The 17,190-nt window shown below is 48.5% G+C and overlaps 1 protein-coding gene across 6 annotated transcripts in view; it reads right to left on the reverse strand.

Annotated features, from left to right (window-relative positions):
- LOC116940375 (pro-neuregulin-1, membrane-bound isoform-like) overlaps positions 1-14,055 on the reverse strand; it is a 492,066-nt gene extending 478,011 nt beyond the window's left edge. For 2 of the 6 annotated variants that reach the window (XM_032950158.2, XM_032950157.2), the window contains exon 1: positions 11,889-14,055. In XM_032950158.2, coding sequence (XP_032806049.2) covers positions 11,889-12,558 — 670 coding nt within the window. In that variant the 5' untranslated portion in view covers positions 12,559-14,055. The remainder of the gene's footprint in view (positions 1-11,888) is intronic. The other 4 variants (XM_032950156.2, XM_032950155.2, XM_076065499.1 and 1 more) reach the window with 3 other exon arrangements.
- Between the last annotated feature and the right edge of the window lie 3,135 nt (positions 14,056-17,190).

Consider the following 17,190-nt stretch of genomic DNA (forward strand, 5'->3'; position numbering starts at 1 on the left):
ACGAGGGGGAGAAATGTGACAGGAGGCGCTCCCATTGTGTCCCTTTCAGCGAGCCAAACACGCAATGCCACACTGCAACCATGACGGCCGGTGTTGTTTCCGTCTGTTAAATGCACCTTAAAAGTAAAACAAAAACATTCTCCTTTTGCATTACTGCATCTTCTCGATGGACTGGCACACAGGATAAATGCATATCTTCATTTACCATAGCAGTCTCAGCTAAGCCCATTGATGAAAGGTGGAAATAAAGGCATTGCCGTTACACTGGCGCAGTAATTAATTAGGACTGCCTTTTTTTGTTTCATCAGTCAACGTTAACGCGCGCGGGGCTTTTAATTGAGCAGGCCACCTGCTGAAGGAGGTGAATTTGTCACAAATTTTCTCAAGTAGAAGTCTGTCAACGGTGTTTTTTTTTCAATGGATTGGTTAATGCGTTGCAAACTATAATCATGATTGCATCATGTTCCTGCTTGTAATAAATTAACCAGCAAAAGACCAAAAATATTGCAAGGCTGCAAACATTAATAATCGAACTCTACTATTTAAAAACAAGTTTTGCTGGCTGGCTGACCCGGAGGGCGCGTCACGGCGCACATCTACGTGATCTGCGTGATGACGTCATCCGTATCCCACAGCGGCGAGCCGCAGTCCGTGCGTCGTGCCGACGTCACGCCCCCCCACTCACCCCCCCCCTCACCCACCCGTCCCCCCACACCCCCCTACTCGCCCCTCCCTCACCCACCCGTCCCCCCACACCCCCCCCCACTCGCCCCCCCCCTCACCCACCCGTCCCCCCACACCCCCCTACTCGCCCCCCCTCACCCACCCGTCCCCCCACACCCCCCCCCACTCGCCCCCCCCTTTACCCACTCGTCCCCCACACTCCCCCCCCTCACCCACCCGTCCCCCACATCACCCTACTCGCCCCCCCCCCTCACCCAGCTAATCAGCTGGCAATACGTCCAATCGCTTGCTCACGTCTGTGAGATAGCGAGCAAAGACGTGCACTCGTAAAGTCTCGTCAAATTGAGGCAACTCGTAGAGTCTCGTCAAATTGAGGCAACTCGTAGAGTCTCGTCAAATTGAGGCAAGAGTCTCGTCAAATTGAGGCAACTCGTAGAGTTTCGTCAAATTGAGGCAAGAGTCTCGTCAAATTGAGGCAACTCGTAGAGTCTCGTCAAATTGAGGCAACTCGTAGAGTCTCGTCAAATTGAGGCAACTCGTAGAGTCTCGTCAAATTGAGGCAAGAGTCTCGTCAAATTGAGGCAACTCGTAGAGTCTCGTCAAATTGAGGCAACTCGTAGAGTCTCGTCAAATTGAAGCAACTCGTAGAGTCTCGTCAAATTGAAGCAACTCGTAGAGTCTCGTCAAATTGAGGCAACTCGTAGAGTCTCGTCAAATTGAGGCAACTCGTAGAGTCTCGTCAAATTGAGGCAACTCGTAGAGTCTCGTCAAATTGAAGCAACTCGTAGAGTCTCGTCAAATTGAGGCAACTCGTAGAGTCTCGTCAGATTGAGGCAACTCGTAGAGTCTCGTCAAATTGAGGCAACTCGTAGAGTCTCGTCAAATTGAAGCAACTCGTAGAGTCTCGTCAAATTGAAGCAACTCGTAGAGTCTCGTCAAATTGAGGCAACTCGTAGAGTCTCGTCAAATTGAGGCAACTCGTAGAGTCTCGTCAAATTGAGGCAATGCTTTTGAGATATGGATGGAAGTTTCCAAATTGGACAATGCAACCGTGTCTTGCGCGAAGCTCACGGGTTCCTTTATACTTTTATACTTTGTCTCCCAAAACTCCTGTCTGATATACGACCATTAACCCAGAAAATGTTCTAGCTTTTTTCTTCGTTGTTGCATAATTTATGTAACTAATTAGTCATGTATTGATTTGTAGATATACACAAGTGAAGAAGTAGCTACCCATCGGTTTGTTTATCTGAGCTGTAACATCACATACAACGCAGAGGCAACACCTTAGCCACAATTGTAGAGATGGAACAATTACGTCGATTAATTGAAACAAATGGCAGTCGCTCTGACATCAGAGGTAGGAAATTCCCCTAAAATCCACAGTCAGTTGTTACCATCACCTCCCGTCCAGCGGCACAAGTGGGAACAGTTGATACTCTTTATTACAATCTTGACGTTCTCCGATTAGTCGAGTTACGCAACTAATTTTCGGCGGAGTGACTTCTTGAATAATTTGATATTCAAGCTCTACGTGTATCTGATGATGGAGATGGCAGAGGAGTTAACGTCTTCCGATTATTTATATTCAACGTGCAGATACTAAAATTGTAAGTGGTGCACCCTCGACTCGGAATAAACGTTTCTCGTAAACACTGGCTCCATGTAAAAATGTTTCTCAAGGTGTCCATGTGAATCTCATCTCGTGTGGCGGTGGATAAAATAAATAATGCCATCTGTGAAAAGGTTAAAGAGATGCTTTCTCGTGTTTCGGCAGTGAAACAGCCTCGTGTTTCATAGTTGTGAATCACAATCCCAGAATTCGTGTCACATACCTTATTATATATATAAACATATCAGTACTCACAGAATGGAGGCAGCTGTCGCGCAGTGAGTGCGCTGCACCGTGGAAACTCGGAAACCTAAGTTCGATTCTCGTGCTCCGTTAGCATTGTTGGCGAGTTATGCACGAACCGGTATTAGTATCACACTGCCCCCCCCCCAATCACCAGCAACATATGTTAACGTATGAACAAGCCTGAAGCTAGCGTTGAAACATAACCAAAAAAATATCCCACAAAAAAAAGTGTTGTGGATCAGCCAGTGGTTATCACACTGTGCTCCGAGTTGAGCCCATTGGCACAGTTCAATTCCCAGCCACGTGTAACACCACTGGTGAGCGATATCTGAAATGAACCCCCCCCACCCCCCACACACACACTTAACCAACACACACACCGGTCAGCGTGGTGAAGTATGGTCAAAAAATCACGATGACCCACACGACGTGGAGAGAGATGTTAATCCAGCAGTGAAGTGACACGGATGTAAAAATGGTGTGTAAGCACACAATCTTTATAGTCTTGGTTCTTTCGGCAAAGTCACGTACCGAAAGAACCAAGAATATGAATCCCTGCAATCACGAAAGCTTTAAATCACACAATCGTTGTCCACCTGTAGCCTATCACTCATAAGATCGAGTAAAGTGTATCGCTCTTTCAGAAATGCCACTTTGTCTATGCAAGTTGGATACAACTGTAACCATAAATGGCACAACAATCAGTGCCTTTCAAAATATAAAAGAAAAAAATGTTGATACATTCACAGATGCTACACCATCGGGTTGAGACGGCTTAGAGCTTACAGACCACAGCAGGAATGTGACCACCAAAATTCACAACAATCCACAACTAAAATTTGACACACGGAGAAATGTAAGAAAAGCTATTGAGTACGGTGTTTGCGGTTTTCGCCACGTAGCTCTCCGATGCGTTTTTGGGTCGTGCTGCTTGCTGCTCGACGCGATATTTGGAATTTTCACTCCGTGTGCTGGGAACAGCACATCACCGTGAACAGCACACGGGTTACAAACTGAAAAAACACAGCGGACAACTCAAAGTATCAACTGTTGGTTAAGGCTGAGATCATATGCCCGGAGCATGTGTGTGTGTGTATTGGACAATTGTGTCAATGCGCACTTGTGGTAGTAGCAGCAGCATACAAACAAGCATAGCTCAATGTTTTGCTCGAGGGCTAAGATCGTGCGATATTTTTTTTTCTTCCCCCAGAAAATGTCTACAGCCATAAAAGTCAATTGCATCCCTTTTTCAAGTTAAATGTGGCAATTCCTGAATTCCCCCTTATGAGTTGCAGAATTGGTATCGTGTAAAATATCCACACTGCTGCAAGTATTTATCGTCCATTGGCCCTTCTGATATTTCAATATATTTAAATGTGCTCGTGTAATTTATTTGTGTGCAAAACCAACGTTCTTATTAACGTCTCAACATTATGGTCTCATGAACCCAAAAGCCAGAAGACAATTTCCTATTTGGAAGGGGTAGGGGAAGGCAGAGATGCCATGGCAGTGATGAGTAGACTGGAAAGGAAGTGTCAAATCCTTTACTCATGTCAGCATTAAACGAAGCTCCAAATATGCGTGCCATTTAAATACATACTCGAGTGATTAATTCAACACAAAACAACATGTTTTTTTGTTGACTCCGATTTTTGTTTAAGCCCAGATGAGCATGATCACAGGACAAACGTATTGTATGGTCTCACGTCCCTGATGTCACTGTTTAAAGACATACATTTAATTAAAATGAGCTGCACGGTAGGCTTAAAGATACCATAAAAAGGTCATTGATCGTACGCTATACTTTATCCATGGGTTTGAATGAATGCTGCAGCAGCCAATGTATAAACCGCAGCCTATAAATAATTGAGCAAACTAAATAATGAATGCTGGCCAATGAGTAATTTATCGACCAATCATGACAAATCTTTGCAGAAACGCTTCAATCCCTCGTTATCCTGGAATCACCGTGGCTTAAGACCAGAGCTGATATTTAACATTGCGCATTGTTCAAAAGCCGTTGGAGTGGTGATGCAGTGGTTCGTGGCGCTGTGATGTGAACCCGATGACCTGAGTTTATGTTTCCGGCCACGAGTAACGTCAGTGGCAAGTGATATCTGAACAGGTTCCCAACCCCCACCAATCCTCCCCCCTTCATCAACTGACAGTGAGCAGTATGGTGAAGTATGGTCAAACAATTTCCATAACCGAGCTGCCTTCTTCTTAGCAGTAGATTGACAAAGGGGTGGTATTGTTGTATCGTGTTTGTAACGGTTTGACCGTGCGTTCACGTCACGGCAATCTTGCCATGTGGCAAGAAAAGGGTGGTAACTCCGGTGATAAAATAGAGCCCGTGCACCCTTTGAAAACGACTCTCGTAAGTAGGCTAATGTAAGTTTGAGCAAATGAGTGCTCGTTTCCTGCGCGTGTGACATTAATTGGGCATAGCTCTGTGAAACGTGATAATTTTTAAATCGTTACTCCGCTGTTAGCCTTAATTACTCACCCGACGTGGCGCATTAAAAATCAATGCACCTACGCCGACTCTGGGCGAATGCTAAAGTTTAAACTTGTTTTTGTTCCTCCAAACGGATGCTCTCGATGCGAATTTTTCTTCCAAACGCATTCAGAACTTCGACGACACAGCACAGCCGAGGGCCGAACCCGGGACCACGCGTTCACGCGTTGACACACTCAAGGGGGGTGGGGGGGGGTTCACGCGTTCTGAACGCAATTTAAAACAAATCCCAAGCATGGTCCGCTTCTTGATGAATAAGCGAACTATAATTCGACCCCCCCCCCATCCCTCCCCGTCGCACACATCTGCTTCTCCACGTAAAAACAACACATACATTTGTTTTTACACATCCAATCAACCGCACGACCCCTTCTGTGAGTGCACTATTCCAGCAGCAAAGGTTCAACACAAGCAAACGGTGGATCAGTTTGGACATTCAGTGTCTCGTTCGGCTTGCATTGAACACGTCTTCATACACGTACTTGGACGCATGTGGCGCTAGCCATGCCACTCCTGCTGATCGCGAGCCAGGGGAGTCGAAAGTTTAGTCATTTCGCAAATCCATTTCAATCGGCATCATCCCTTAGTTGGATCGTCTCAAGGGCTGATGTAGTCGGAACAACCCTTGCAGCATGACCTTGTTTAAAGAAGGAGGCATACAAATCTCCAGGGGATGAGGGCACGATGCAGTCGATGTAAAAAAAACTTTTCTCAAGTGTTAGACGTTAAATAAAACGAGAAATGATCACTTCTGCGTTTTTTTTTTTAAACGTGTTATACTCTGGCTTCCGCAATTGCCGCGACGCGCATCACTTGATTGTACTCATTATTGTTCTTCGATTTCAAGAGTTACCTGTTACGCATTTAGAAGGTGAGCTGAGCGTTCAGCTAGGGGGAGGACGGCTCACACGCAACAAAAATCATTACGCTGAACATCCTCTCCCTTCCCTCTCCCATCCCTCCCGGTGCTCTTTCTCGCGTGGTCTCCTCCCCGGAATAAATCTGAACGCGGCTTGGAGTTGGCACGTTAAACGCTTAATTATGCCTCTATCTGCCCCACAATGGTCGGGCCACATGAAGCTGGCAGGGGGAGGGGGGCAGTTTATATATAGGGGGGGCACACGAGCTCACAGGGCCGTGAGATATTGTGGCGATCGCAATTCCTGCCGCAACAACAACAAAAAACGCCACAGCGACCCTGCCACACACTGATGATGAATGCGTGCCGTGACGAAGATCGATTTTCATCTCTGCTTGCCTATCCCACCTATGGATCATTGAAGCGGGTATAACAGGCGCCGCAGCAGCATTTCGGACGTGAGCGCGACACTGCCGAAAGTAACAAACAATAAACTGCGTGGTTTGACGAACGCATTCGTATGCATCACTCCATTGGTCCCAATGATTGTTACGAATTCCGTTTGCAATTGGGTTATATGCCCCCCCCCCCCCCCCACCGCCGCACACTTTGCACGTTGCGCTATTGTCGTGATTGATGACTGATGATTATGATGATGATTAATATTATTAATTTATAACACAATTTGAAGCGTGTAATACGTTTACATTTTTAGCATGAGAATTGCGACAATTACAGCGTCGGTATTACTGCTGATTGGATAATCACCGCGTTACAGTATATTTTTTAAGCTCTTGCTGCTCTTAACTTTGCCACCACGACTAGAGAATCCATGGGTATCGCCTTACCACTAAGCGTCGTCATTATAACGACTTTACAACACACCCACACGCCACGCAGGGGTGAATATCGCAAACACGACACAAGCAGGACAAAGATCCCCCGGTGGAGGAGCATTCAAATATTTTTGTACGGGGGCACCTCCTTGTTCGTGAACACACGATGGGGGGGTGGGTGTGCCGAGCACCACGCCCGACCGCCTTTGTCTCCCCGGTGCTAGTGTTTTAACACACCACTCCCAGGTTCTCATTTAAGTTTGAATCGACCCGAAGGGCAAGATCGATACCGATATCGTCACAGTATTTGTATCCCCTTAGCATACCGATATTTCCGTGGCCGGGAATCAAACTCTGTTTGCAGGGTTCGTAGTGCAATAACCCCCCCCCCCCCCCCCACACACACACACACACAAAGACACACACGCGCGCGTATAGAGTTGTGAATCCAAGTGGCACGGTCGTGACACAGAGCGGCCGTGTCACTTCCACCCGTTGGGGTTGAAGGGAGGTCGGTGTCTCGCTCGTCCGGCGTTTCAGCAGAGGCCACGTGTCTGAATCATTTCGTGTCCACGGCGATCGCGCGAATGACGCACGAGCGCCCTGTCCATGCAAGCTGCGACCCAGAGAAATCCCGCTCACCCTGCACACAGAGACAAAGATCCCCTCCCTCCCGTATGGCGCTTAACAGACTGTTGGGGCAGGTTCCTGTGTTAGCGAGTGCCTATGAATGCGCACGAGGGGGTGGGTGGCCAACACCACGCCCGGCCGCCTTTGTATCCCTAGGTGATGCTTACCCACCGCACCAGGTACTCATTTTAGGCCGAGTCGACCTAAGGACGGCCCAGGACCGGTTCAAATAATCGTTACCGATGTTGGCCGTGAGAGCGGGAATCGAACTTGGGGCGCCGGGTTCGTGGCGCAGAGCGCTAACCGCTACACTACGGCTTCCGCACACAAGTCCACAGAGACACGCACACACACACACACAGGTACGCACACGTAAGCTCCTTTCTCGCGTGAGCGGCACTTGCAGCAACATCCGGAAGCTCTGTACAACAATGCCAATTCATGCTGCCCGCTATTGACGACGTCGTCCTACTGGTTTTGAATAGGTGTAGAATTGAATAGGTGTAGAATTGAATAGGTGTAGAATTCCCCCGTATGGATTTACTGCACATGAAGAACACATCGCATTGATCGCGCAACAGACATTTTGAAGCGATCCACCTACCACGTTTTCGTGTTTTGACCCTCCAACGTGTGGCGCCCCTGAACTAGTTATGTACAATGTACTGTTCCGTTATAAATCCACTGCTGGATGAAGGTCTCCCCACACACGCTGGTCGGTGCGGGTTGGGGGAGGGGCGGCAAGATCGACATCGCTCGCCACTGATGTTAGCCGTGACCGGGAGTAATTTGGCTTCCAACATTTTTCAGGTGATAAGCCACTTCGTTGAGCTTATCATTTGTGGCCAGGTCGCTTCTGAAAAAAAGCGCTATCAAGCTCCGTGGGCCTTAGGTGGTAAAATAAAAAAATATAAATAGTTTAGGTTTTTTATTATAGTTTAATTCACGTAACCGGGTTCATTGTGCAGTACGCTAACCACTACACCACAGCTCCACGCAATTTTGTTAAGTAATGCCAAACAAGTATTTTATATGTCACACATTGTCTCCCTTGATTTTTTTTATCTTCCTGTTGCTTTGTATGTGCTAATGTTTGTAACTTTTAGACTGGGTTCACTGACTTATATACACACCACTAATTGACATTATTATACATAATCTGACATACATCGTAAGAAAGAAATACGTAAGTTTATAACTTTATTACGATACTTAATTTCAGCAAAAAAACGTGATCTTACGTTCAGTATTTGCTGAGTTTTCTTAACTTACTGATTTTGATGTTTTTTTTGTGTGTGGCCACAACACCTATTTCAAGAATAAATTACTCCTCACACGAGGCAGCCACCTTTACCAACTCGCATTTACCAGCGTGTGGAAATGTGGTCAAACAGCCTACGTGACTCACTCGTCCAGCAACAGATCTCCAAAAGAAGTTACGTTAATTATGAATGTAGAACTCAACCCCGCCATAGCAAGGAGGAGTTTCCACCACTGAACCACTCGGGGCTACCAGCGGATTTGATGCGCAATCTCCTCATTTGTGCGTTTGACACCAAGCAAATAAACGCTTCAACTGTGGCGTGATCGAGCGACGGGCAGCGTGCGACGAGCTCGCAATTTCCCACCGCTCCTTAGATCTCACGATTGGTTAGCCAGGTCACCTTTAACAAGTGCAGTCTCTCCCGGAAAAAAAATCAATCATAATAATCATAATGATTAGCAATCATTTACAGATGCGCTGTTAATGGGGATTGCTTTTTATTACCATACTTCACCAGTCTCTCCCGGAAAAAAAATCAATCATAATAATCATAATGATGAGCAATCATTTACAGATGCGCTGTTAATGTGGATTGCTTTTTTTTACCATACTTCACCAATCCGGGTTGATGCGAGGGAGAGAAAGCAGAAGCCCAGCACGGGTTTCGATATCACTCGCCCATTGGGGTTAGCGGTGGCTGGGAATCGAACTCGGCTGAGGGGTTCCATAGAGGCTCAAGTTCACGAGCCACTACCTCACGACAAATGAAGTGGCGGATTTATTTATTTATCACCGTAGTCTCCGGATTATAAGACGCACCACCCGACCCCTCCACCCCCTTATAATATAATTTAAAGTTGGCGGTGCATCATAAGATCGGGTAGGTGCGTTCGTGTGAGAGAGAGGCCAGTTCTGTATAACTGCATCGATACGGGGCCAATAAGCCCGGAGTGCGTCTCATTATCCGGTGCGTCCTAGAATGCGGACAATACATTATCTGTGCATGGATAGTTAGCCGCACGCACGTGCTTACCCACGCATGCATGCCAATCGATGATGCATCCACGTCCCTCCTCCACGCCTGCGTTGCGTAACGGCGTCGCGCGTAAAGGCAGAAGCCGAACGACAAATACAAGGGTAGGCGACGTGGGCTAGCGCCGAGCCAGGGCCATTGTTTTCTCTTTTTTTTTTACTCGTGGTGCTCACGAATACAAAATAGCAAATATGAACCTGCGGCCCCCTCCGCCTCCGCCGCTGATTATGGAGAGGGCGCCGTCTCCCCGTGCTGGTGTTGAAAAGCGCGGCTGGGTTAAGCGACAGGGACATTCTTTTTTTTGTTACGTGGCGGTTGCAGGGGGTGGGGGGTGTTGTGGTTTATTTTTTTTAGTGCACCGTGGGTGGCCTGCCCAATCTGAATGAACTAGCAGCTGTCGTGCCGTACACACGCGCAGTGGATGATGTACGCGCGCGCGCATGTTTGCAGTGCGCGTAAATTAAACACAAAAAGGGCCGCCTCTCGCCCACGACACACGTCAACCAAAGCCCTCTTAGGTTTGTTTTGCATACCCCCGTTTGGACGAGTACTTAGGAGACATCATCATCATCATCATCGTCATTATCTTCATTGTCATCATCCGCATGCCAGCAGTTTGCCTTGCGGCAGTTTGGTGGTGCTGGAACCACTCAAAGAGTTCAGCTACTTACAACGGCATCGTTAGCATGCTTACTATATATGTGATGGTCGACACTCACTCAAATTTACACACTTTAGATAACATGCTTGTGCTCAAAGAAGTTGCACCGACCTGATGTTTGGTGATTTATTGAAACTTTTACATTTAACCCACTTGTACAACGGCGAAGCGTGTGCGCACTCCTGCCAAGAGTCGCAACTCACACATATGAGGAGAGTGTAAAATAAATAATTAACGGCGGGTCTCTTTGCGCACTTTTTATTACCTCGTTCTCACAAGGGTTCCCCGCGACTCGCGCGCGCGCGTGTGTGTATGCGTGCATCCCAGGAGAACGCTAACACTTCAAAAGAGACGTGCATAGGGCACACCTGCAAGGTCACGGAACACCCTCGAAGTGAGCGTCATCATTTGCTGAAGCACATGTCCGGAGCCTTGCGGGCAAGGCGTCAATGAGCGAGCTCTCGCTCTCTGCTCAACACCTGGCAATGCTTGGGTGTTAAACGTGTACTGATATGGTGGTCTGGAGTCCCGTGCGTGCCCGCACACACACACACACACTTCCATTAGACTGCCGACAGTCTGTGAGAATAATCTATTCGTAAATCAGAAAATGTATTGACCATCACGATCTAACAGAATTTGAAATATATTGTTGGAATTTTGTACGTGCCTATAAAAAGTGGAGAGAGAGATAAATTAAACACATGTAAAAAATTACGCTCTAAGATGTTTGCTCAAAAGTTGTTTAAAGAAGGATATACGAGTGCGTTCTCCTTCTAAATGCCATCTGAATTCAGCGTGTCTTTATATCTTTGCGTTAAAGCGATTTATTTTATGCGTGGGTAACCGTTGTGCTTTGACATCAGAAGCTGCAAATGTAAACACGAATTCATCTGAGATACGACATTCGTTGCGGATGCTTCGTTGACGCTGCACTCTGGTGACGTTTGGTATCTGGAGATTTCTTGTTTCCATAAATACAATAGAATAATTAACTAATGCGCAACGCATGTACGTCTATTTAAAAAAAGAAGAGAAACACGTGCGGTTGTGTGTTTCTGGCATCATGCACGCTACTGTTTATAGGCTGGGGTAAAGTTCAGTGAGTTTTACAACAAAAAACCGTGCTCCTGTTTAAAAGGGAATGGCGTTTTTCATTGAATTAACTCGTGCGTAAAAATGTGCAGTGACGTCCTTAAAGGTTGTGAGAGCGAACCAGATCAAATTGCACACTCGGAGTACCCGCTGCGAGTTTCTTCTCGACTAATGTCCCGTCGATTAATTTTGAAACTTTGACCAATACTTCAATCCCACGTGTTACCTGGATGGGGTGCCGGACAGATCCCGCTCGACGCAGACTTTCTGCACACACACCAAGACCCAGACCTCTCTCCTGCTCATCATTTCATAAAGTACCGCACTTTCACAAGAACACGACTGAAGCATCTCTCTCTCACACTGCACAAGAACATCCCCATGACCCACGATGGTGGCCAAATACAATAAACGAATGATAATATTTCTGAGCCAAGCAGCTTCGCTTACCGCACTGGTCGCACAGTATTCCGTTGATCTCGCGCTTGATGTTCTGTCCACTGGACGCCGTCTGCCGCGGGGAGTAGACAGCTCTGTACATGCCGCTACTCTGTTGGCCTCTCAACTGGGGGTGCGTGATCGTGGTGGTGGTGCTGCTGCTGCTGTTGCTGCTGCTGCTCGTGATGGTGGTGCTGCTATTGACGGTGGCCTCCTTCCCGTTCTCGTCTGGGACGGACACGTTGGCCACCAGGCTCCACGTGGTCGGCGCTGGCACGAGCAGCTCCAAGAAGAAAACGTAGCGCTGGTTGCGCCTGGGACGCACGCACGAAGGCTCCGTGCCGAAGTCGCCCACGGTGATGAACTGGCCGCGCTCGAGTCCACCGTTGTTGACGGACCACACGTCTGAAACGCGCACCCGCAGCGTGTAGCGGCTGCCCGGGAACGCGGCGGCAGCGGCAGCCGCGGCTTGCGACGTGCCCGTGAGCAGCGCTGCCGCGGAATTCACCGGGGTGGCCGTGGCGGTCTGCACCTTGCCCTCAATCACCACGGCCGAGCGGTAAGCCTGCTCGGCCAAGGAGGGCAGGCTGGGCGCGTAGCACGCCTGGCCGGGCATGACGTGCCACAGGGTGCACATCAGTAGCAGCGGCAGCACCAGCAGCAGCACGGCAGGAGGCTTCATCCCTAAGGAGAAGACAAATGACCCCCCCCCCCGGACCCCGGAGAAGAGCTGCGTTCCAAGCAACCTCTCCCCGGCGTGCGCGCGCGCGCGCGTGCTCGCAGGAGTTGTGCGCGGCGCGAGTCCCCGTCAGGCAGTGGCGAGGAGAGCGCTCCGCAGACGGCGGCGTTGCAATGTGCGGCACGGGTTTGTGTTGACTCCTGCACTCATTAAGTATCCCATGTCGCGGTCCTCACGTTTGAATGGGGGGGAACTCCGGATGCGGAACGACGTCAGTCGAGCGAGCAAGCACACCCTCTCGAAGCGGCGCATTGCCGTATAAATATATATACACACACTCACGCTCACTCACACGCGCGCGCGCGCTCACATTCACACTGGAAGAGAAAAAAAAACACCGCCCTTTCCTCCCCCAGCGACAGCGCTTAGTCCGAGATGCACCTCCTCCGGGCGCTACGATCGGTGCGCGCGGAGCCTCCTGGCATCTCCAATTCTCTACCGATGCGAACGAATACGAATTGGAAGAGGATGAGGAGGAGGAGGGCACGGATGGTTTACGTGGTCCGCAGAGAACTGCGACTCTTGTTGGCCGAGCGAGGAGGGATGGATGGATGGGACGCACGGCAAGAGAGAGAGAGATTTAATTTTTGGGGGGGGTAATTCCTGCAGAGACAGACAGACGGAGCAGAAGAGAGACACGAGACAGGGAGAAAACACGCACGCGCGCGGACACAGCTACGACGCTCCCACGTCGTACAGTAAACACGAGAGATGCGGCTAGCTGGCCGTCCGGCTGGCGATCTGGCGACACTCTCGCGCGCGTGTAAACCCCGCTCCGCTGCACGTTAGACGCGACCGACAAGCAAGAGAGAACGGCAGAGACAGAGAGAGAGAGAGAAGGATGGCACTGAGCGAGAGAGACTATGAACGCACGCAACGCAAACGCACGCGCGTATGTGCACGCAAGCACGCACGCAACGCAAACGCCGGCTCGGTCGTGTGGGCTGGGCGGACAGGCTGCATGCGGACGGGGGATCAGGAGGAGAGTCGACCGATGGACGGACAGGCCATGCGAACCGGTGGCGTGGCTAATATTACATAATCATTCAGCACCACACTACCGGCACATCTCACGCATGCACACACTGTACCTGACTGCACCGCTGCGGTACGTACGGTATATTGCACGGCATGCAGAAATTTCTGAAGAGATACGGGGTGGGGAGGGGGGGTTATTTATTTTTTATTATTCTCCGCTCGTTCTCTCTCTGTCTCGTGTTATTTTATTATTATTACCATCACTATCATTCGCTCGCTTTCACTACCAACGTCCGTGACCCCCTTCCCCCCCCCCCCCGCTTTTTTGTTGTTTTTGTTTTACCCCCTGGCCCGTAAAATCTGCCCAGCGCAAGGCTGTAAGGCGAGCGGTGAGAATGGGGAGTGGGGATTGAGAACGAGGCTGTATATATTTATGCCTCTCGCATAACCCATTGGTCACGTAGGGATATCCCCCCCCTCCTCCTCCTCCCGCTATATACGCGACCGTGCGCTGTGTGTGATTGCGGGGAAAATGAACGCATCAGCAGCACTTTAATAGCCGCACCGGCCGCCACCACCGGCAAAGATGCGAGCAACGCACGTGCGCGTTCGAGCATCCCCCTCTCTCATGCGACCGAGAGTAATTGGATCCCTCCGCACACCACCACGACCACCAGAACAGCCACAGATACACATTGTACATGGGACCACAGTCACGCACACATTGCGGAATTACGTTATACATCATCAGTGCCGTGCTGCATGCGATTCAGAAACGTCCAAACAAAATGAACAAATAAAACATCGGAAGAGTGCGCAAAGAATCGTGGCGAGGATGAATGAATGCTGGGAAATTGCATTGAGTGACAGAAAGGGGAACGAACACACGGGTTAGAAAATAGATGGATACTTTTAAATGTTGATGAAAGTAAATGGCCTTGGACAGGACCCGTTGCTGGACCGGATGATCATAATACACTAATAATAAACCAATATTAACAATAATAAACTTTCAACGCGCGCAATTTTGGTCCGGGATAACGACGGAGTGACCGCCAACGAATGGCACGCGATCGCGAGCAATCCTCCTCGGAGGAGATGGAGCGATGCAATCAGCTCGAGTGAATGTTCTGGGTGAATTGTTACATCGAGGCATCGCGACAGATGACGGCGCAGGCGGTGGCAGCTTGGGGAAGTTTTCATCCAGCAAACGTGGCTGCTGGTCATACAGTATATACATCCTCCCAACGTGGTACGTCACATTATTACATTATGCGAAGGCTATACTATACGGATGGAGTAGAGGACGTGCATATGTATGACTGGTGTAGCGTTTTAGACTTTTCATTTAACTTTGTGATTCACAAACGGTGCTTCTTGAATGGAATGAGCGATTTGTGAAATTGCACATTATTTGTTCAGAAAACGGTGGCATTGCATCGCAAGGTAGTGAGAGATGTTAGCGGCTTATGGAGCCCTCCATCCAACAGTGGATCGACCATGGCTGATGATGTTGATTATCCAATATAGTATCTCACGGGATATGATTCTGGATTATAAATCGATGCAATTTTTTTTTATCTAATCTATTGGCGCCTCTACCTTAACTAAAAAAAAATCCGATTATTTTAAATGACGCATTCACAAAGAAACAATAAGCACACGTGACTTAAATTATTCATGGATTATAACAGACTCTAAAACGTGGATCATACGCATTGAAATCGTAGAACAATCGCGGTTTTAAATCGTACACGTTGTCATCAGCTAACGTTACCCCTTGCAGCCTCGATCGGCCGCTAATTTATTCACATTTGTAAAATAAAACAATTGCCGCTTATTATTAGATCAATCTTGAATCTCGCCCTATTTGTCCAATCGCTGTGGGTGACGAGAAGACGGCGAAGCGTTGCTCGCAAGACTTAATTTCATCCTGAGATTTCCGGGACTGAGCTCCGGAAAATTCCCCTCCCCTCCCAAGCCTCCGAGAAATGATGAGGGCAGGTTGGGGGGGGTACTGGGGATTGAAGCGGCCCCGAAAAATAACCCTTAAGACATGAAGTTCTGAGCGTCCCACAGTGAAGCATATGCGAACCCCACTACCCCACTCAATCCATCCTCCCGCAACGGAACGCAGATAAACCATGGGAGTCGGTGTTTAACTTGTGACTTATCGGCGCTCTCTACCGGAATTGAGATGGCAACGCGCTGTCTCGCCTCCTTTATCCCCACACACACACTCGCGTACAACACGCACACCCTGCTGAGGAATTCTTCACTGCTACTTGGTCGGGTAAACAACGGCGCTTTGATGCGGGTTCGAAGCACGGCGGAGGCGGTGATTGGGAGTCAGGAGTAATTTATAGCGCCGAGGCGACCTTCCCAATACCAACAACCTCCCCCCGGATGTCCCCCGCACAATGAAGGTGTGGATTGGAGATGTATTGTGCGTGTCTATTTATTTGTATTTAGTGACTCGCTCACCTTTCCTGCACTCTGCACTCCCATCGATGTCTTGTTGTTGGTGTAACTTTCCGACCAGCCCCTACTGGACGTCTGTGAAATAGAGCTCCGTGTCTAATCGGATTCCTCCTGCGGTTTAAATAAAGATTCCGATTCTCATTTTCTGGAGCTTGGCCCCGAACAACTCCAGCTGAAAATAAGCCCTAATTGATTGACCTTAACAAGAACACGTGGTTTGCGTGTTGTTTGACGAATTAGAAGCCTTTATTGTTTGAATCTAATGTGATTCATCAAGGGGCGAGTCGGTGATTTGAATTCCCCCGCCTCGTGATAATGAAGGGCTTTATGACATCACAACCTCACACAATGCCCGGCACAAACACCAACAAGAGATACCAAAAAATAAAACCTTAGCAGATAAAGGCGAAGCCCTGCAATTAAATCGCTCACGGCCACTGCTGGCGAAAGGCGTCTCTACGAGAGAAACTCCGCCCCTCTTACAGAAGACTCGGCCTACTCTTCCACACTGGATAGACGTACGTCTTGGTAGAGGTGGTGCGAATAACCCACACTTTACCCAACCACACGCGACCTACCCGTGCGACTTAGCGACGTTCACATTTAAACTCACGGGTGGACGGATGCAGCGGATTCGGGGTGAAGGAGGGGAGGGAGGGTGATGAAGACGCTTGACAATTGTCTGCTCTGCCACGTCGGGAATTTGGCTACCTCTGGAATGCAAATCTAAACGCGCTTAACCATTACACCACTGCATTGCACCGCCTTATTAAGTTGTGCTGACATTTACACTCGAATAGTATTGTTTTTATTATTATTATTAAGTACATTTTTGCTTTTGCAGTTTGAAGCTCGGTTTCTGCCACACACATCAGACGTGTATTTATTTGTTTATTTTAATTAAAAAAAATACGACGGTTCACGGTTGCTTGTAAACGCCGAATCATTTTTACTGCATTATATAACACAATGGAACAGGATTATACAAAAAATATATGCTGGGTTCTTTCGGTAAAGTCACGTAGAAGGGAAACAATAAAATAATAATCATTGTTTCCCTTCTACGTGACTTTACCGAAAGAACCAAGAATATGAATCCCTGCAGTCACGAAAGCT

This window comes from Petromyzon marinus, chromosome 8 (genome assembly GCF_048934315.1).
Source record: "Petromyzon marinus isolate PM22_M1 ecotype Great Lakes invasive population chromosome 8, UKy_Petmar_22M1.pri1.0, whole genome shotgun sequence".
NCBI classification, from domain to species: domain Eukaryota; kingdom Metazoa; phylum Chordata; class Hyperoartia; order Petromyzontiformes; family Petromyzontidae; genus Petromyzon; species Petromyzon marinus.